The 18,788-nt window shown below is 41.5% G+C and overlaps 1 protein-coding gene across 1 annotated transcript in view; it reads left to right on the plus strand.

The window, feature by feature from the left end:
• The window catches only part of snd1 (staphylococcal nuclease and tudor domain containing 1), a 175,358-nt gene that overhangs the window by 125,945 nt on the left and 30,625 nt on the right, over positions 1-18,788 (plus strand). Inside the window, exon 18 of the mRNA XM_037120992.1 lies at positions 7,550-7,691. Within this exon, the coding sequence (XP_036976887.1) occupies positions 7,550-7,691 (142 nt within the window). The remainder of the gene's footprint in view (positions 1-7,549; positions 7,692-18,788) is intronic.

The following is an 18,788-nucleotide window of genomic DNA, read 5'->3' on the forward strand; positions in this document are numbered from 1 at the left end:
TTTTTCGCATAGAGGTTACTCAATTTGATTTGGGGGTTGTCAAGAAAACTGAAGTGGCCTCTGGCCTGTTGTATAACAGGCAGTCAATAAACCAAAATGAATGGACACTGGTAGTTCACCGTTAAGTCAGTCAAGTTGTGTGGTACCTTCCATCAGCTCCGAGGATTTACCTGACACCAACCTTTTTTCATATCAATTATTGGCAGTGAGTCAAATTGGTTTAAAAAGCCAGAGTTGAAAAGGGAGCATATGCACTTGGCATGGCAGAGAAAAGACCACTTTATTCACCACTCTGATGTATAATTTTATTGAAATGGTGACATGAATACATGAGAATATTTCCCATATCTTTTATAAATGATGATTTTAGTCCCAATCATTCATCAGCCATGAAACTATAATTGTGTGTAAGATTGATTTGTTTTGGTTTATTAACTGTTGGTTGAAAACTCTAAATACTACACTATTTGGCCCCTAATTAGTGAATTTTCATTGTTCTGTTGGCTTGGCCCTGAAGTTTTCGCTGCTTTTGATCCAACCAAAACAGTGAATCGTTGTTCATCCTTCCTTCAAGGACACTGGTATTTTACTGGAACAGATTTTGGATATCAGTATATCATGGTATGTCATCAGTGCTGTCTTTTGTGGTTTTAAAGGCTGCATTAAAGTAAAGGGATCTTGATGTCTGGGCTCACCAGACTGTTCTATTACTTGCCTCTACCCACGTCATTATATTCACATTACTGATCATCACACTGATAAAGATCTCATTGTTATTAATATTTTGTCAAAACACCAGTAGTAACCTTTACATTGTTGCAATATCGATCAATATCGATCAAAGTAGGACCCACTGAGTCAATAATACTGTATTGCAATGAGTGATTTTACCACCCAGTCCTTAAGTGCTCTTGAGAAGATTTCTAAACAGAAGATATCACAGAGTATAAGGCTTAATGTGACATTAAGAGGAGGCAGCGTAATCATAGAAGCTGTGATATGGCAGATTGGCCCTCAGTGAAGCAGTTGTCCGTCTCGTTGATCACTCTCCACCTCTAATGGTTTCGTCAATACAGACAACATCATCAAGCACCAGGAAATCCAGGGTCGTCCACCTCTCTGCCACCCCAACCTGTCCTTCCCGTTTCAACTCCCGATGCAGATTTCTAATGAGCTCTTCCTCATTTTGTATGCCAATCAAATTATTTTCTGGAGCTCTGTGTTATTTACAAGGGAACATTATTGTATAGAGCAATACTGAAATGGAACATCAATGCAGAATTATACGGCAGCACCCTTTGGGTAGATTTTAGCATTCAGGGCGAGCATGCATTGAGTACCAGAGAGACTGGGTTTACAGCGAAAAGAGTTCAGGCAGTGTTTAACTTTTCATTGAGTATGCATCCTTTACGGGCATTCCAGTTCTTCCCTTTGATACCAGCTGTATCATCATTGAAGCTAAGTGAAGCTCCCCCACCTCGCATCTACACAGAATAAAATAAATCATAAGTAAATGTGGTCCCTTTCTACCCTTACGTGTAGCTTTAAGGCCTTTGATGTAAGTTTCTAATAAAAAAAGAAATAGGCTGCAAGCGAACACAGTGGGACCAAATGGTGGAAAATATGCCCCCAATTGAATTAATTAACAATTCTCTCTAAAGGGGATTCATCAGAGATGTAATAGGGACTAAATTGATTTACAAAGTGCACTCTTATGAATAACATGCTCTTATTGATTTCAGTTGTTCTCCAAGTGTGATTGGGTAATGAATTAACAACGAGACTATGCAAGTTCCTATGTAAGAAGAGCCATCAATCAAAATGATCCTGCTACTATTATCAGTGCTTCGGCGACTCTGTGATGTTGTTTCTGAACTGGAATTTGTGACTAGGTATGAGGGCTGAGCAGCCTTGTCCATGGAGGTGTGCCTGAATCAGAGGGCAGTGACATGTGCATACCGCAGCTGTCGGTGTCGGTGTGGCATGTGAAGACAGGTTAATGAGAGATTGTGAAAGCAGACTGTATTTAAAGTAGTGCTCATAATGTTCTTTTCAGGGTGCACTGTCTTCTGAGGGTGTAGGATTAGTCAGAGAAGGAATGAAATATGTTCTTTATTTGATAGGAGAGTAAAAATAAGACACGCTTTCTCAAATCATAGACAGTTTTAGAGATTCAGTTGAAAAACAACTTTAAAAAACAAGACTCAAGCCCACACTATGTCAGTCCCACAAAAATGAAATTAAAGAAATGGTTGGATATCTCGAAGCAGTGTGGAATGATGGGGATTGCCATCTTCCTTGTTAAGCAGCCACCACTGCTGAGGAAAATCTGTCTGGCAATGACAAGTTCACGAATGAGGTAATGTATTAAAGTTTGTGTCTCTTGGCTTTGTGAAGGACTTGTAGGGATGTTTCTTTTTCATGATCTCGAATGCCTCGTCTCAGTGCCTCTCACTGTTGTTCTGCAAACCGAGAGCAACAGGAGCAACATTAATTTAAAGTGAAACTCTCGCCAAAATGAAACCTAGGCTTTTTCTTTGTGAATGTATGCAAGTCAAATCTTGGTGTAAAAGCATAATTACGATGAAAGAGGCACTTTAAGATTTAATGTATTTTTCGTTTTCAGGTCAAGCTCATTTTCAGTGGAGTGCTAGGGCACTTTTACAATAGCATCAAAATCGCTATTTTCAAAATACTAAGAAGGCTTGACACTACATGAAAATTTGCTCGTAGTATCACCAGGGTCTCTACACATGAACCGGAGCATTGAGAACATTGTTTGTGTACACAGAGTTTGCTAAAAGAACATTTTTGCACAGCTCACCTAAGCAGTAGCTCGTTCTGCTCCCAGTCGTCATGGCAGCCGAAAAGTGTCGATCTCAGAATGCAGCGTAACATGGAGGTGGGTTACAGTGGAAATCTTGCCTCTTTCATCATAATTATGCTTTTACTTGAAGGGCTGACTTATATACATTCATTAAAAAAAGCCTAGCTTTCATTTTGGCGAGAGTTTCGATTTTAAAGTTGAGTCCGCTTACATAAACTAGCCGGCTTCCAGCGCCACACACATTCCACAGATTCCCTTTCTAACCAAACCAAATTTTATGCAAATGTCCCTGCTAACAAACTTTTTAACATGTATTTTTGGTGGCAGTGACAATTTTTGTATTAACAGACCATACACACACACACACACACACACACACACACACACACACTACTCAAATTGACACACTGCCACCTTTAATCACTGTTCAAACCAGCCCTCACCCCCTCGTTCTGGCACTATGTGTGTATTCAGTCATCCATCTGTCTGTGTATTCATCCACCTGTGCCTGTCTGTGTGAATCTACGAATGTAGCACAATTGCTCAGTCTTTCTAAGCAGCCGCGCTCTTCATCAAATTAGAAATATTCAGACAAATCAACACTAAGCTAATCAGCAGCCCACTTAGCTCTCCAAAGCGGAGCTGCACTTACCAACTGTGTGAGAGCTACTCTTTCCATCAGCGAGGTTTCGGGATGCCAGGCTGGGTAATTAAGACTCGCTACTAGTGAATTGCTGCAAAAAATTGGCCCTAACCAGAAATTTCTTCGTCAAAGGTAGCCATTTTCTTCCAAGTCTCACTTGAAACTACTTTGGCTGTAAAAAGTTGCAGCAGCTGGTGTGAAAGTTTGTCATAATTTTTTAAGATGGAAAATATTTTTCGGTTGTTAACTGTTCCTTATTCTTTTTTCCTCATTGTAGTGTTGGAAGAATGAAATTAAGATGATAAAGAGATGGGATGAAAGATTGAGATCATTGAAGGTTTAGCTGGAGAAAGGCAGCAATATTAAGAGAATTTGAATGACAAGACACCAGATTTGAGAAAATTCTTCTTTCAGCCTTTTTCCATGTGGTTCCTATAGTGACCAGTCACTAAACTTGCTTGGGTCTATTTGTGTATTGTCATTCAGGAGTTGTGAAGGTCAGCCTAACCTGCCATCTCTCTCAGCTTGGCCTCCATTATTAGGACTTGTTGTCCTTTCAGCCTGAGCTTAATAGCCTGCCGCTTTCTCCTTTTTCCCATCTTTCCATCGCTGTCTCCCCTTCCCCTCTCTCTCTCTCTCTTACTTGCCCTCGCTCTCATTGTCTCTGGCAGCTTGGTGGCTCTAGCGTCTGGCTGCAGTTGCAGAGCAGCAGCAGAAGCAGCAGTCACATACCTGCATTCAAGTGGAACAAACAGGATGGTTGGCTGCTCACGGAAGGTCATCAGCCCTGGGCGCTATGTGCGGGTGTGCAGGCGCGTGCGTGCGTCTTCGCATTTATTTGAGCTTTAAGAACAGATGAAGCTCCAGTGTTTGTAGTGCGGTAGGAGACAATGCAAAGCAAATGCTCATCTCGGGGTAACCACAGCAACTTTGCTTAAACATTCTCAACTCACGCACAGACAACCTAAGCTCAGCTTGTGCCTCTTACAGTGTGTACATACAAGAGATGTTTTACAACGTCTGACACAACAAATATGCTTCTTTTTAATCCATGCAAGATGGCATTTTACTCTTGATGTCTACTTTCTTCCATTTTCTGATGCCCTACAGTCATTACTTGTTGGGCTCTGAGCGCTGCCAACATGTGGATAAACCTACCCCTCAGTACTGTGTCTGAACTCATCCTCTAAAGTCAGAGGACTGAAACTGCTGCTCTGCTATTGTGCTGCTCACACTGCACCTCCTGTGTAGAAGCAATGTTAACCCCGATTTACACAATTGCAGTGACAGAGGGAGCCGAAAAGGAACCGGGATTGTCGGTCATTTTCAGTCGAAAGCGGCTGTACAAGGAGGCAGTGTCAGGGATGGGGAGATGGAAAATGGAGAAAAAGGTTCGACTACAAAAGCAGCAATAGCTCTCATGTTGGTTGCAACAATTGACCAACCGCTTGGACTGCAGTATAGCTGCGTCTTCAGCTGAGAGAACTTTCTTTCGGGAGACAAATGTGTTTTTCTGTCTCTGTAACCATCTCTTGTCACTTTGACATCCACACTCAGCAGAAAGCCGGAGGTCAAGGGCATTCCTTTGTTGATGTGCTTGGTGTCCAATCCCACCATAAGCCAACCCACTTGCCACCACCCTAAAAGTGGCACAGTGATACCCACCAGGCTAATGAATGGTGACACTCTAATCTTTGTAATCCCTAATTGGTGCTGCAGGTTTGATGAAAAGCCACGCCGTGTCAGCTCGGTTGCAATGTGGGAAGCATGTTTATTAGCCGATGCTGCATATTCCTGCATTTGTGATTGTGCATATAATGTTAGCATGTGGCTGTATATGAATGTGCTAATAAGCCTGTCTAGCCCCGTACAGAGAAAATAAAAAATCCTGGTTGATCTCGTGGTTTACGAAGCGTGGCTGTATTTTCGGTCTTCATTAACCTTGCTCGCCCTCAATCCCTGCAATATCTACCTGGTTTCCTTTCCTCTCTTCTTTGCTGCTTTCCCCCTTCTCTTCTCCAGCTCTTCTTCCTTTTATTTGCAGCATTTGAGGGATGAATAATTGAATGTAATTGGGTAGTATGACCCTGTCTTTTCTCGGTGGGTAGGCAGGGCGACACTGCTCAGTTCTTCGGTCACTCGTTTCGTGGCTAACAGTTGGAAACATTTCTTCCATGGTCGCGACAATTGTTTTTTTTTCCCCCCACGAATCTCATTCACCAATTGCTCTGTCTCTTGCACACAGACACACATGCACACATATGAACACTCAGTTCACTGCCGTAAGACTCTTGCCAGTGTACATCACCACATCCATGAGGTAAAAGGATAATCTAAGCATGCTGAAGAGCCGGCATATTAAAAAAAAAAAAAAAGAAAGCCTGGGGTATGATTAACTGAGCCTTAACACTAGCGTAGCTCTGCAGATGAGCCAAGGCATGAGTGGAAAAAAAAATGACAACACTAAAACTAGCTAATCTAATTAGCTCGATGATACCATGCAGTTAAATAATTAGCCAAAACCTAATTGGCTAATATCACTGTGCTGTTATAAAATCTGTCTGCCTCTTTTCCTCCTCTTTCTCTAACCTTTCAAAGTAAACACTTCCCAAATAGCCTGCAGAAATGAGCGGTAACAAGCTGTGCCCCCGCTGCTGCTGCTTTCTGCACAAGAAGTTGGAGCACTTTTTGACTTTTTGAGCTCCCCAACCCTTCCTGATTCCTTGTCTTCTTCTTTACGTCTCCTGTGCTCCCCCTCTCGTGCATATTATCTGCAGGGAGTTGATGAGCTTGCTCTCATCCTGACCATCCTGTGATGGTGCGATGGTTTAATACTATTACTGTATTTGAAGGTCTATACAAACATGCTGCATCCAGTCTTGACAACCACCCACTCTTTCTTCCTCCTCCCTTGCACTCTGTAAACACACACACGCGCACACACGCGCACACACGCGCGCACACACACGCACACACGACACACATCTACTGACATCCATGCAGTTTGATATGTGGCCCAAGGCAAAGCACTTCTCCCTAATGAGCCTCCTGCCCTCTGTTTCTCCTGGGGAGCCGAAAGCGAACTAACCTTGATGCAGCATGGAAAGGATGCAACCTGCTTACACACACACACACACGAACAGGAGCACAAAACACTATGCTCGAACACACACAAACATTATTTTTTCCCAAACATGTCATGTTTTCCCCTACACCACATGTCTGACCTCAGTCTTGCTGTTATCTTGAACTAGTTCTAACCCTTAACCCAGCACTGAACTCTCAGATTGGCCGTGCAACATGCAAGGACCAGCCAAAATGTCCTCACTTTAAAAGTTTAAATCTCAACTTGATTTAAACAAAATAAAAAGATACTCACTTTACTTTCATATGGGACAAAGAAAAGCAAATCCTCACATTTAAGACTCTTCAACCATGAAATCTTTGCTATTATTGCTTAAATTGGTTACTTGGATATCAAAGTAGTCTCCAATTACATTTGTGTCAATTAGCATCCATCTCCTAATGAAATGTTTCGGCTCTGTTTACACTGTCTGCTGTTTCATCATCCATTTTAAGATATCATTTGGCTTCATTTTCTATGACTAATAGAAAGTTCTGTGACAACCATTATTGCTTTCAAATCATGAGTGGTGGACCAGTGGGTTGTCATATTACTTTTTCTATTATTACTCCTATCTCTATGTTGATAAGACTGTCACATAGGGTCCTCACACTTATCTCCTCTGAATTGGAATATGTTTGAGGCATCATGGTGGTTGGGCACAGGATGATGGGAAAAAATAATGCTTATTTGCTTTTACCCCTTTTTCTGTATGATATTAAGGTCTATTCCACTCTTTATCTGGCACTCATAAATATGTGACCAAATCAGATAGTGGTGCAAAATGTTGTTGAATCTCTATTACTTCTATATGGACGTATCAAGAGTTCTCCCCTCTGACACACATCTGTTGTTATTTGGATTTTTTTGTTTTTTTTCTATTCTGTCTATTGCAGCAGTCTGTTGTCTGTTTGCAGTCATTCACCTGTCTCTGTCACCTGTGTTCATGTTGTAGATCTGGGCCAATTATGAGGAGAAACCCGTTGAGGAGGTCGTGCATGTCACCGAGGAGAAGGAACGAGTGGCCAACTACAGACCAGTATACGTCACCGAAATCTGCGACACCCTGCACTTCTACACCCAGGACGTAGAGACAGGTAACGTGAGGTCGTGCCTCGTGTGCGTGCAGGAATGCATGAACGACAGTTGCCTGATGGATTCATTAAGCATATGCAAACTACATGGATAGATCAAATGTGAATTAGCAAAACTTGAAATGGCTGTATTGCTTCATGCTACAGTGATTATTTCATCATCTTAAGCATTCCTACACAAATTACCCACCATCAACAGTCTCTTCACACAGAGGTGCGAGCGAGGGGCTCTCACTCTCTCACTTTTTATTCCCTTTTAACACCACACTGACTTTATGAATGTCAATTATCTCTACCACTCTGACATTCACCTCATCCCTTGCTGCAGCATTCCTCCCACCAGCAGAGACAAAACAAAGGACGTCCTACTTGTTATTACTACTGAATGACGGGAATAAATCACACCATCCCCTCTTGTCACCAGTGACAGGGGGAGGAAGGGAGACGAAAGTTTGGAAATGGGAAAACTAACAATCCCTGGTATTCCCGCATGGCTGCTCCGTCTGACAAGCTCTGTCTGCGCGCGTGTGTGTGTTTGAATGAATGCACACATAATACCTCCCCCTCTTTTATTTTACGCTGGGTAACGGCCCATCTTTTAGGTTGTATACTTAATGGGCCATCCTCTGCAATATCAAGGTGTGTGTGTGTATATGTATACATATGTATCTGTGTTTAATTATAAGCTAATACGCGCAGCAGTTTGTTGCCACTAAGATGTCTGAAGCTAATAACGGTAACTAAGGCCAGACGGATCTCATGCTTACAGCCCCAGTGCACTTAACAACACCTTTGCCAATATTTCAATGCAGATAATGAGAGACTAGAATTAGAGAATGGACAATCTGATCCAATACCTGTACTCAGGTGATGGAAATATTTGATCAGTGCATCACTAATTGAAATCATCTTTTCAGAAATAATCCAAGCGTGGGTTTTTACCATTTCTGAAACATCCTGACTGACTTGTTTGACCCACTGTGTCAGAATTGGATCCAATCTGTCCGGGACATCTTGGATTTTGTAACACAATTATTCTCTGATGAAATCACACATTCAGAAAGGCACAATAACACTGAAACCTGCATTCACAAACTGGCTGGAATAGATCCAAAGCCTTCATGCCAGTCACCGTCCCTTCATCTTCTGCCAGTTTGTGTGTGGGAGCAGTGCGGGATGTGAAGGTCTTCCCCTCAAAGCCGCCCCCCACATCTGGCGTCACTGGCAGTCGACTGTCGGGGGCCATGAAATTGACTTTGGCCACCTCTTAATTTGCCTCACTGCCATAATTAATTAATTTGCCTTCATTTACTGCCAATCTGAGCCTGAGCATCACTCACTCCATAATAATCCAATCACATATGGGTGTGGAAAGCACTTGGCCTCAATTGTTCTTTCAAGACCCGAGCCTTTCTTACCTCTGCTCTCCTTTAAAACCTCCAGGTGTTAAGAAATGTGCGCAGACAATCTGCTGTTCATGTCTTTGCCATGAGCTGTAGATTCAAATCTAAAGCCCTTACATGTCCGCTGGCTACTTGAGCTTCACTCCCCTGCAACTCGAGGAGTGATGTTGAGGTTATGTGCAAGGTTTTATCACTGATCGAAATCACGTGTCACTGTGTAGAGGTTGAACCGTACAGCACATGGCACGTGTTAACCTGAGGCTGGGGTTAATGCCTTCAGCATCACTTACTGTCAGCAGAGAAAATGTATGGGCGAGATCTGGAGTGAAATCGTCTTTTTTCGAAGTATCTCAGGGAGTTGTAGGGACTTTCAGGAATCTCTGTTATATCTATAAGGAACCTGGGAAAACAGCAACATGCACAACATTTACAAGTTTTTATCAGCAGTAACTTAAGTGTTGCATTTAAAGAAATTGTACACAAACAGCATTTTTTATAATGCTGCTCTCAGTGTGTTTTGACAGGAGAGCTGTGCGTTATTTAATCTTCTCTCATACAAAGGCTTGATTTCAGATGATCCAGCAATGCTGCAGCCTTTTTATTTATTTTATTTTTTCTCCTTTAATTGGGCCATGTTCGTCCACCAAGAGGCTCACGTGCCCTTATTCTCAGCAGGGATGTAAAAACCTGTCCGGTCCTCACCTCCTTGCCTCCCTCTCCTCATCTCCCTCTCTATCACCTTGTTTGCCCCTCCCCAACTTCCACCATCTCTTTTTCTCCCTTGGTCTCTTTCATTTTTGCTGACGCTTCCTCAAAGCTACATTAAGTCATACCAGCCCCTTGAAGAGCACATCAAAGTGTTACTGCCTGTAAAATCATACAAGCAGAGTGCTTTGCAATATCATTACATGTTTCAACCCCCCCTCTACTTCTCTCCTCCCTTTCCCCCAATTTCTGGAGTGAAGGAATTTATATAGTCAGATAAGCTTGGAAGCAGAGGCTGAATATTATAAATAAGCTTGTGATTGCACCTCGTGACAACGTAACACTTCACATAAACCATAGAGTGGCTATAATGTGTTTATTGCCACAGTTAATGTTCCAGGCCATGTAAAATTTTAATGTATATGATATTTGATTGCATCCCATGTGTGCTGCACCATGAGGATAAACTTCTAACAAATTGCGTACGTTGGTTCATTGAGTTAGAACAGAAACAAATGCTTAAACACTCCACTGAAAGTACACACAGCACGAGATGGGTGCAAAACTGTGAACATCACTAAACTTAAACAATACAGTGGCACCGATGACCCCTGCGACACCTAAAATTGTTCAGTTGAAATTCTGCACTGCTCAATGTGTTGTTTGAACATTTGCCCTCCTTGTACTGTATATATTAGCATTCAACCCCAAACAGCTCATTTTAAGTCACAACAACGTTAAATACTCCTGATGATGGTCCTACATTATGCCAGGAGTTTGATTGTTCACTAACACAACCAGTTTCTCCTCTTCTGTTGCAATTTTGCTCGATAGGATTAGAGTTCAGTCAGTGTTTTGGCAGTCTCAGTTTTGCCAGATGGAGTAAACACTCATTGAGTACTCCTTGACCATCACTGAGGTGTAACACACTTAAAAGCTAACTGGCATTCCCCTGGTACATCTTTTCCCTGATGTTCAGCGTGGAAGCCAGGAACAAGCCTTGTTTGAAGTTACTTGAACTCCCCTTCTGGTGGACCACCATGGGGGAAAAAAATATGTGCAGTAGCTAATGGCAAGAAGTAAATCATTTTGGCTTTGTGCCTTAAATTTCACATAACTTGTCAATTTAAAAGATCATTTTTCATTTTTCAAAGAAAATCATTTGTCGTACTATTGCATAAGTCTGATTATACCGCAATTAGGACTAAACACTCAACAGTCGTGTAAGTAACATCCTCTCGAAACCCACAACATGGTCACGAAACTTGCCCTCCTTTCACATAACTGCTGCTGTCATCATGGCCTAACTTGTTGCGATGTTGACCTCTTTTTCATACTTTTTCTCATTTTTATGCGAGGCAGTGTAGTTCATTGAGAGGTTTCACTCAAAGCTAAGCAGCACTTTATAACAAACTGTGACTCTCCTGACCTGCAGAATCATCTTCAAATAAACAGGTATGTGGAATTCATGGCACAATTCAAACAAGACCGAAAATTACATGTCTCTCACTGAAAAGCACCATTCATTTTTTTCTGAAATAAGGTAGCCATGAGGGGAAAAGGAGGGGGAACGTTTCTCCTTTGTCTATACTGCCGAGGCTTGGCTTTTGACATCATAATGATGATAGGTGCGAGCCCATTTACTTAACTTCAGTAATCCACAGCTCTTTATTGTGGGTGTAAAACGAATCATAAAAGTGTATTTATAGAAACAAAAATGATTAAAATACAGCTGGGACTGGCAGAGAGAGTCGTTTTTCTGTCTGCAGTTGAGAACACATTTTTTTTCCACCATTGCTTCAGTACGATAAGACAAACTTAATTGATTCGATGTGGGAAAATTAAAGTGTCACAGCAGCAAGAAAAAGAAAAAAACAAAAGGCGGTGAATTATATCAGGTAGCAGGATGATACTAACAATATGGAGCGTGAGGTAGAAAATGTGTTTTTTTGTGTGTTTTATGGCACTAAAAGAAAAGAAAAATGAAAGTTATTCCACAGTGACAATGAGATATGGCAGATCGGCTCAAGTGAGTATAATTAATATCATATACTGACAGTAGAACAAAAAGGATTGATGAATGCTGACCTTAAGATTGATACAAGCATACATAGTTTGAGGCAGATGGCAGCAGCTCAGTGTACAATGAGCACTGCATTTGAGCAAGACACCAAATAGCAAACAGTCTAACAGTACATCTGTTACAGTAGAATAAACAAGTGGAAGAATACAAAAAACCCTATAAAAACATTATGGTTACAGCTATTAATATTTAGATGCTGTTTCCAAACCATTAAGTCAGTGGAAGTTTTGGCTATCTCCTAGAACAGGGTGTACTTACTTATTTATTGTGGTCTGCTGAGGGCAGTAGTGATTGAGAAGTACATACGGCTGCTGTTGCTCTTAACCGAACATACGAAGGGCCCAGGAAATGGTCTCCACACTGTTATCTTACAAGCGTTTCTCATATTTTGTTGAGAAAATGCAGTTTGTAATATCTTTTTATTCTCTGGGGGTCCTAAGCGCTCTGTATTTTACCCCTTTTCCCATTTTAATTATTCACATTTAATTACTCCTAAGTGTGGGGTTTTTTTTCATATATGGATATCTTTACACAAGCTCGATAAGTGATTAATTTCACGTTAGGAACGCTTTTTTCCAAGTCACTGAGAAGCTTGAGGGATTGCGCTCTTTAATCCTCAGTTTATTTTAAGGGTCTTTATCTGTTGCTGTATGCGTTTATCTCTCATTGTCTCACTTTTCTCCCCGCACACATTGTCTCCTCGCCGCACTCGCTTTCTCTTTTTCCTCTCCCTATTTTCCTTGCGCGTGTTGCCCTCTCTCTGGAGGCTATATGTAATTACTGTCAGAGGGGGACCTGCATAGATCTGTGTGACCTTGGACACTAAAAGACAAAGGCCACTCCAGGCACAGGGGGGTAGGAAGTGACTCTGTTCTGTACAATGTTGTTGCTTTACCACTATACTGGAAAGTGGACATAATTAAAAACTTGCTAAATATATTCCTTAAGTCTTTATGGGTGTGTAGCTGTAATGGCTGCAACCTGAGTACTGGATGCACCGCCACTTTTCAAATATTTTTAATCAAAGACATAAAGTACGGGAGTATCAGTTTGCCTAAAAGCCCATTAGCTGTGTCCTAATTCCATAGTACGTAGTAGTTAAGGAACGTTTTGAATAGAGCTAGAGGGGAGAGATGGTTGCGACCCACATATTGGCTCTTACACAACAAATAATTGCTGTACAGAAATGCCCAAAAAACTGCATGTTTTAAGATCATTTGAAAAATATTAAGGAGCCTTCAACTGTAAAAAAACAAACAAACAAAAAAATCTCCATCATGACATTGGTCATGTGTTTATGTAAAGAAATTAATATTGACAGATATTTTTGGAAGAAAAACATTATTTGCTTGGCACACATGTTTTAACTATGAGATGTTTATCTGGACAAGATTAAGTATACTTAAAATAGTCCAACTGTAGAGTGTTAAACTCCAACAATAAATACAAAATAATAAAACATAAAAGTGTCCTTAAAAGTCTAGAGCATATGTGGAAAAAGTGGTTAAGAAGCCTTTTGTGGCTCTTGAGGAAGCTGCATGTAGTCTGATAAATTACTTTGAGTGATGTCTCTCAATGTTAAGCTGCATTGTGGGTAATATAGCCACCAGGTTTTGAAGAACATATCTATCCAGTGAAAATGAGGTTGTCAACCAAGGTCTACCTGCCAGCAATCTACCTGAGCTTTTAACTTTATTTCATGATTTTCCTTAGCGGGTGGATCATCATAGAGATGGGTGTATAGCCACTAATTTACCATTGGACCTTTCCACATCCCCTTCCTTAACCATGCAAGACATGTTGCCTGCCTCAGCTGCCCTGTCCTAGCAGCTCCTTCTGATTTGGACCCCACTCAGTTGTCACTTCCGTGGGACTGGATTTTTAAGCCCGGCCCCGTACGGCAAACACGCGTTTTCTGCCCATCGCAAGCCTCAGCTGCGGCGCAGTTGGCGGTACATCCTGTCTATTGCTTGTTTTCTGGCACCCTTACAGACTCATAATGAGTGGAGTCGTTCCCCCCAACCAGGTGCCACTCCGTCCACATTATTCACACTTCTACCTTTTACACACAGCAGCTGTTCATCACCTAATGATGCTGGACCCTGCTACTGATGGAGCAAGGCAGGCAGGGACTGGTTCTCTCTCTGGCTACACTTCAAACCAGGCCATTTTCTGTCTTTTTGAAATCTAATTCTATTAGGTTGCAATGTTTTAATCTTATTTTTTTCAGTTTTTTTGCCAATAGAGGGTTTTCATATATTCATGTTGGCGTATTTACTTATTCTCTCTTTGTGTAGCAGTCATCTTTAATGTATGCTTTCCCACACAAAGACATCTTCAGCCAATATGGCCTCCCTACAGTGATCTGACAGCATCACAGCAATAATCTCTTTTCTTTTCAAGTCCAACTCTATTTTAAGCGGAGGCGACTTGCCACAGTAACAGTGGTATTTAGGGTTCTGATTTTAATAAGAGGACATGAGAATTACTGCAGCATTTCATATTGATCAGGGTGAGTGGCCCACTAATTGGATGTCATGTCAAGGCAGCCAAGTGATGATTACTTTATACAATAGAGCTTAATACGAAAAACAAGGGTGCAAATTTCGAAACGATCTTCACAATGCTGCCTGCACTGCTCCTTTTATTTATTTATTTCATTTTGGTTGAAATAGTGTCTGTGGCACTGTAGGCAGCAAGCCAAAGTCAGTCAGGGGTGGAGATAATTACTGTAACTGCTACACCAGTGCGTTATGAAACACTTTTTTTTTTTCATAATGTACTTTTTTTAATCATGTCTGTTCTTTGTTGAACCGTCCAATTAAAACAATGAAGCCAAGCAACTGAAATGGAGAAAAAAAAACAACTCACATTTCATGCAAAAAACAAAAGAAGTGTAACAAAGTGCCAAATGTGACAATTGTATTCATGATTATGTTGAATAGTTTAATGGCCTCTTCAGATTAGGGGAGAACGGCATTAATTGCTATACTGTTCTCACAGTGTGGATGCAATCATCTCAGTGCTAAAGCTGCTTGTCTGTGCCACCATATTATTTCTAATTTTACATTCAGCCTGAATAAAATGACTTACCATCGCAACAATTGCTGTCTCTCACAAAAGGCAAGAAAAAAAACAAAAAAAGGGGTACTTGAACTCGATGTATCTTTGCCCATCTGTCTTTTTTGTCTCATGTTTTATTAAGTGAAGTGTGTACGATCCTTTGTGGTGGCATTCGACCAAATACCTACAGTGAACAAAGTAACCAAACGAGCAAGTGAAAGTTGCAGTCGATGCTTGTGTTTTTCACTTTGCCATCTCCCTGCCACTGCAGCAGATGCAATATTTAGAGGTCAGACCCTGCCCGCATGATTTCACCCCCCAACCCCTCCCGAGGCATTCATTATTAAATCAGATACGCAACTTAGCTTCTAAAAGGTCAGCTCACCTGTCGGTTTGAGGCGGGGTGCTTTTGATTTTCAGGCAGAAAATGAGCACCGTCCTCCGCATTCTTCACCATCCCAGCGAGCATGATTTGCACTAATGTCAAACTTCTCGGTCTATTACCTAATACTGAATGGCTGAACGACACTTTTCGCAGTGGTGAGCCACTTACAGGTCCAAATGGGGTTCTCTTCAAAATTGGCCAGGCTCACCGACCCCCCCCTTGGTCCTCTTTTCCCCAAATGTTGCACGGGGCCATCTTGTGAATATATTTGGACTCCTCACAATCAAAACAGGGCATTAGCTGCAGTCAATGAGGCTCGACAGGTGGCAGAGAGAGGAGCAGGAGAGACTGATGCAAAAAGAGAGCCACAGATGCCATCTCTGTTTAGATTTTTCACTGATGGCTTTTCCAATTACAGAAACAGTAATTTGCTGTAAAAGGTTCCAGACTGCCGGGAAGGGTAGAATGGAACGGGGTAATTGGTGGCAGTGGTGGGTGGCTGGGGCGGCATCGCATGAGATATAATCCATATCACTCTCCAGTGGGAGTGGAGCAACATTAGTCAAGCAGGGGGATCATTTGTTTTTTATAGTGGCCTCCCTCAATGCTCGGCAGATGCTGACACCACTTTAAACATCACTCAGGAAGGGGAGTAAATGGCCCCTTTCTCTTGTCTCAGCTCCCTCCTTGTCACACTGTCTTTAGAAAGTGTACAAATATCCCCAGGTGAGCGCCAGGTTCTTTGTTGACCAACCACAGGGTGCACAAGGTGTGTGTCTGTGTGTTTGTGTGTGTTTGCTTGCACACAAGGACACAGCCCCTCGCGAGCCAGCACATACTGTACCCTGCGCCTGTGTTTTTGTTGTCTGTCAGTGCGGCCTTTTACCTTTGAAGTGTTGCTTGCATGTCCTGAAACGCAGCCATTCCTCTACCCCAGAGAATACAGCCCCCGTCCAGACCTCATGCATATTTAACACTCAGAACTAACAGGTGAGCAGAAGCACAAAGCTCTGTTCAACGGCTCTGAAACTCTCAGATAGAGGATGATGCGCCATCCGTGTGTCCGCACAGTCTTTGACCGGGTGGCCGGGGCATACAGCAAAGGCTTTGGGATATAAAGACGAACGGCAACGTTGACACAAAAATCGGTTGTGCATCTGCCCCGGTTTGCATTTTTATCACTCGTCTAAATGTTGCCTTCTTCCTTCATAAATTATCTGCAGTTAAAGTCGGGTTTATGTTTCCTCGGCAGGTGTCCTTTTCATAGATGAACTACACTTTGACTCTTAATTTCTCCATTCTCATAAGCCAGAAAATTAGAATGCTTTCAAAAGCAACCGTGGCTCTCTTGGCCTCTGCCTCTGTCATATTGTGATTATTTACCCTTCTGTGGTTTAATGGCTTTCGTAAATGGCTTAATAGAATTCGGTTCGGCCTTGGGATGCGTAGCGAAAGGGCACATGATTCACTGTTTTCATTGGCTTTTTGTTTCCCCCTTGTCTCTGCTCACACACCGTGTGCCACAATATAATCAAATATGATCATAACCGACCTGTATAAATGTTGTCAGTCTCCCTATCCTCTCTCTCACTCCCTCTCCTTCTCCATTGTTTTCGTGTTTTTAAGCCTAATCGCTCGCTCACTCTGCACTGGGCATTCACAATGTAATTATATATGATTTACAAACAGCTGCAGCCATAATGGTGTATAAACAAATTACAGAACGAGAGAGAACACAGAATAAAGAGATGAAGACAGAGAGAAATTGGCCAGCGTCACACACAGTCAGTGGATTTGGCTGCTTTTTGGATCATTGCTTTGGCTCTGCCTTCAACACAAAATGAGCACTCACGCTCGACATGGTTTACCCCTTCTGCACGCAGATATTTAGTTGTCTTCATGCCAACATTAAATAGGTTTCTGCCTCTGTAATGCACAGTGTCCTAGCTCCACTTCCTTCCTAATGTTCACATTCATTCAGAATTTCGCTGAGAGGCTGCGCTCGCGTACGATTTTGCTCAATTGACCCCAGAGGGGCCAGATTTTCTCTCTGAGCTCGCCTGCAGCATGTTAAAGCTCATTTCAGTTTTGTGATTGTGATTCCACATCCCTGATACTCTTTGTGTTGTGATATCCTTTTTTTTTTTTTTTTTTTTTTACACAAATAATTCCCTGACCATGGCTCTGTAGAGAGGCAGCCACCTAGACTTAAACCTGCACACATGGATGATGAGTGTCTGATGAATTTGTAACCCCAAAGCCACTTCACGCTCGACCAAGAGGCCTGCACAGCAAAATGGATGTGTAAATCCCAGCAGAGAGTAATGATAATCCTTGAAGCACACTCTGCATACTAAATCAAAAGCACCTTGCAAATGTGGTTGTGCATGTTATGAAATGCTCAGGAACACATAGAGAGGAAACATGTAAAAAATTAAAATGTGTCAATTTACTTCGATGAGGATGCTGCCTGAGACCAGAAAGAGCTAAAGCTGTCTGCCTTCATTATAATACTACAGTTGCACTATTTTTTATGTGGAAGTGATAAGTGATGTTTATATCATGCTGCAGAATATCTTTGAGATTGTACAATTTACCGCAAAGATTTGCTAATAATTGTACAGTTTTTTCATGGGCCTGTTTGAGGCTATATTACACTTCACGGCCACAAGTTTATTTATTTATTTGGTTGTTTGACAGGGAGAGTGCACAGCTGCTTAGCCGTACCAGAGTATGCTACAAGCTAATTTACACATCTAGTCCCTGGGCAGGCGACAGAGACAAAGCTCTGTAAAGAAAATTAACACTGCAGTATAAAGAATGGTTACAAGACATTACATAATCACTATACAACAAAATCAGCAACATTAAAACACTGCAACAGTAAATATCAGACTTCATGAGTGTGGCTGCCATTTAGGTGAATGTGATGAAGCGATGGATTAGAGAATTAGATTAATTAAATTGAATTTAGATGTAGTCAGTCAACCTTGACCATAGGTATTCCTCATTTCAGGTTGGGGAGCTGGAAAAAGCGGAGCTGAAGATGCAATATGTAGTACAATTAAGTGTGAATTTATCTTATAAGAGCAACACAAAAGCTTATTAAGGTTTAACAATGACACAATGGATCAGGTAGTTTCACTTAAATGTGTTTGTAATTACTAGGAAACTCATTATTTTTAAATGTTAAAAATTGTTAGCAGTCCATAAATTAAAACACCAGTTGTTATTGCTTATAAATGTCTAATCTAAAAATTAAAGTGTCTATGAAGGTAGTATGAACAATAAAACGTTAAAAGCATCTTAGAAGACTTAAAAGGGCCTTATTAACTATTAATTACCGCTAATTAGAACGACCCTAGTGTAAAGCGTTAATATTTTCATTAGGAGAAGCATCAGGAGTTGATTTTCTTTCTGTTGCAGATTATTGTAATCATCAAACAAACTAATTATAAAAG

The sequence above is a fragment of the Acanthopagrus latus genome, chromosome 14, assembly GCF_904848185.1.
Source record: "Acanthopagrus latus isolate v.2019 chromosome 14, fAcaLat1.1, whole genome shotgun sequence".
In the NCBI taxonomy this organism is placed as follows: Eukaryota; Metazoa; Chordata; class Actinopteri; order Spariformes; family Sparidae; genus Acanthopagrus; species Acanthopagrus latus.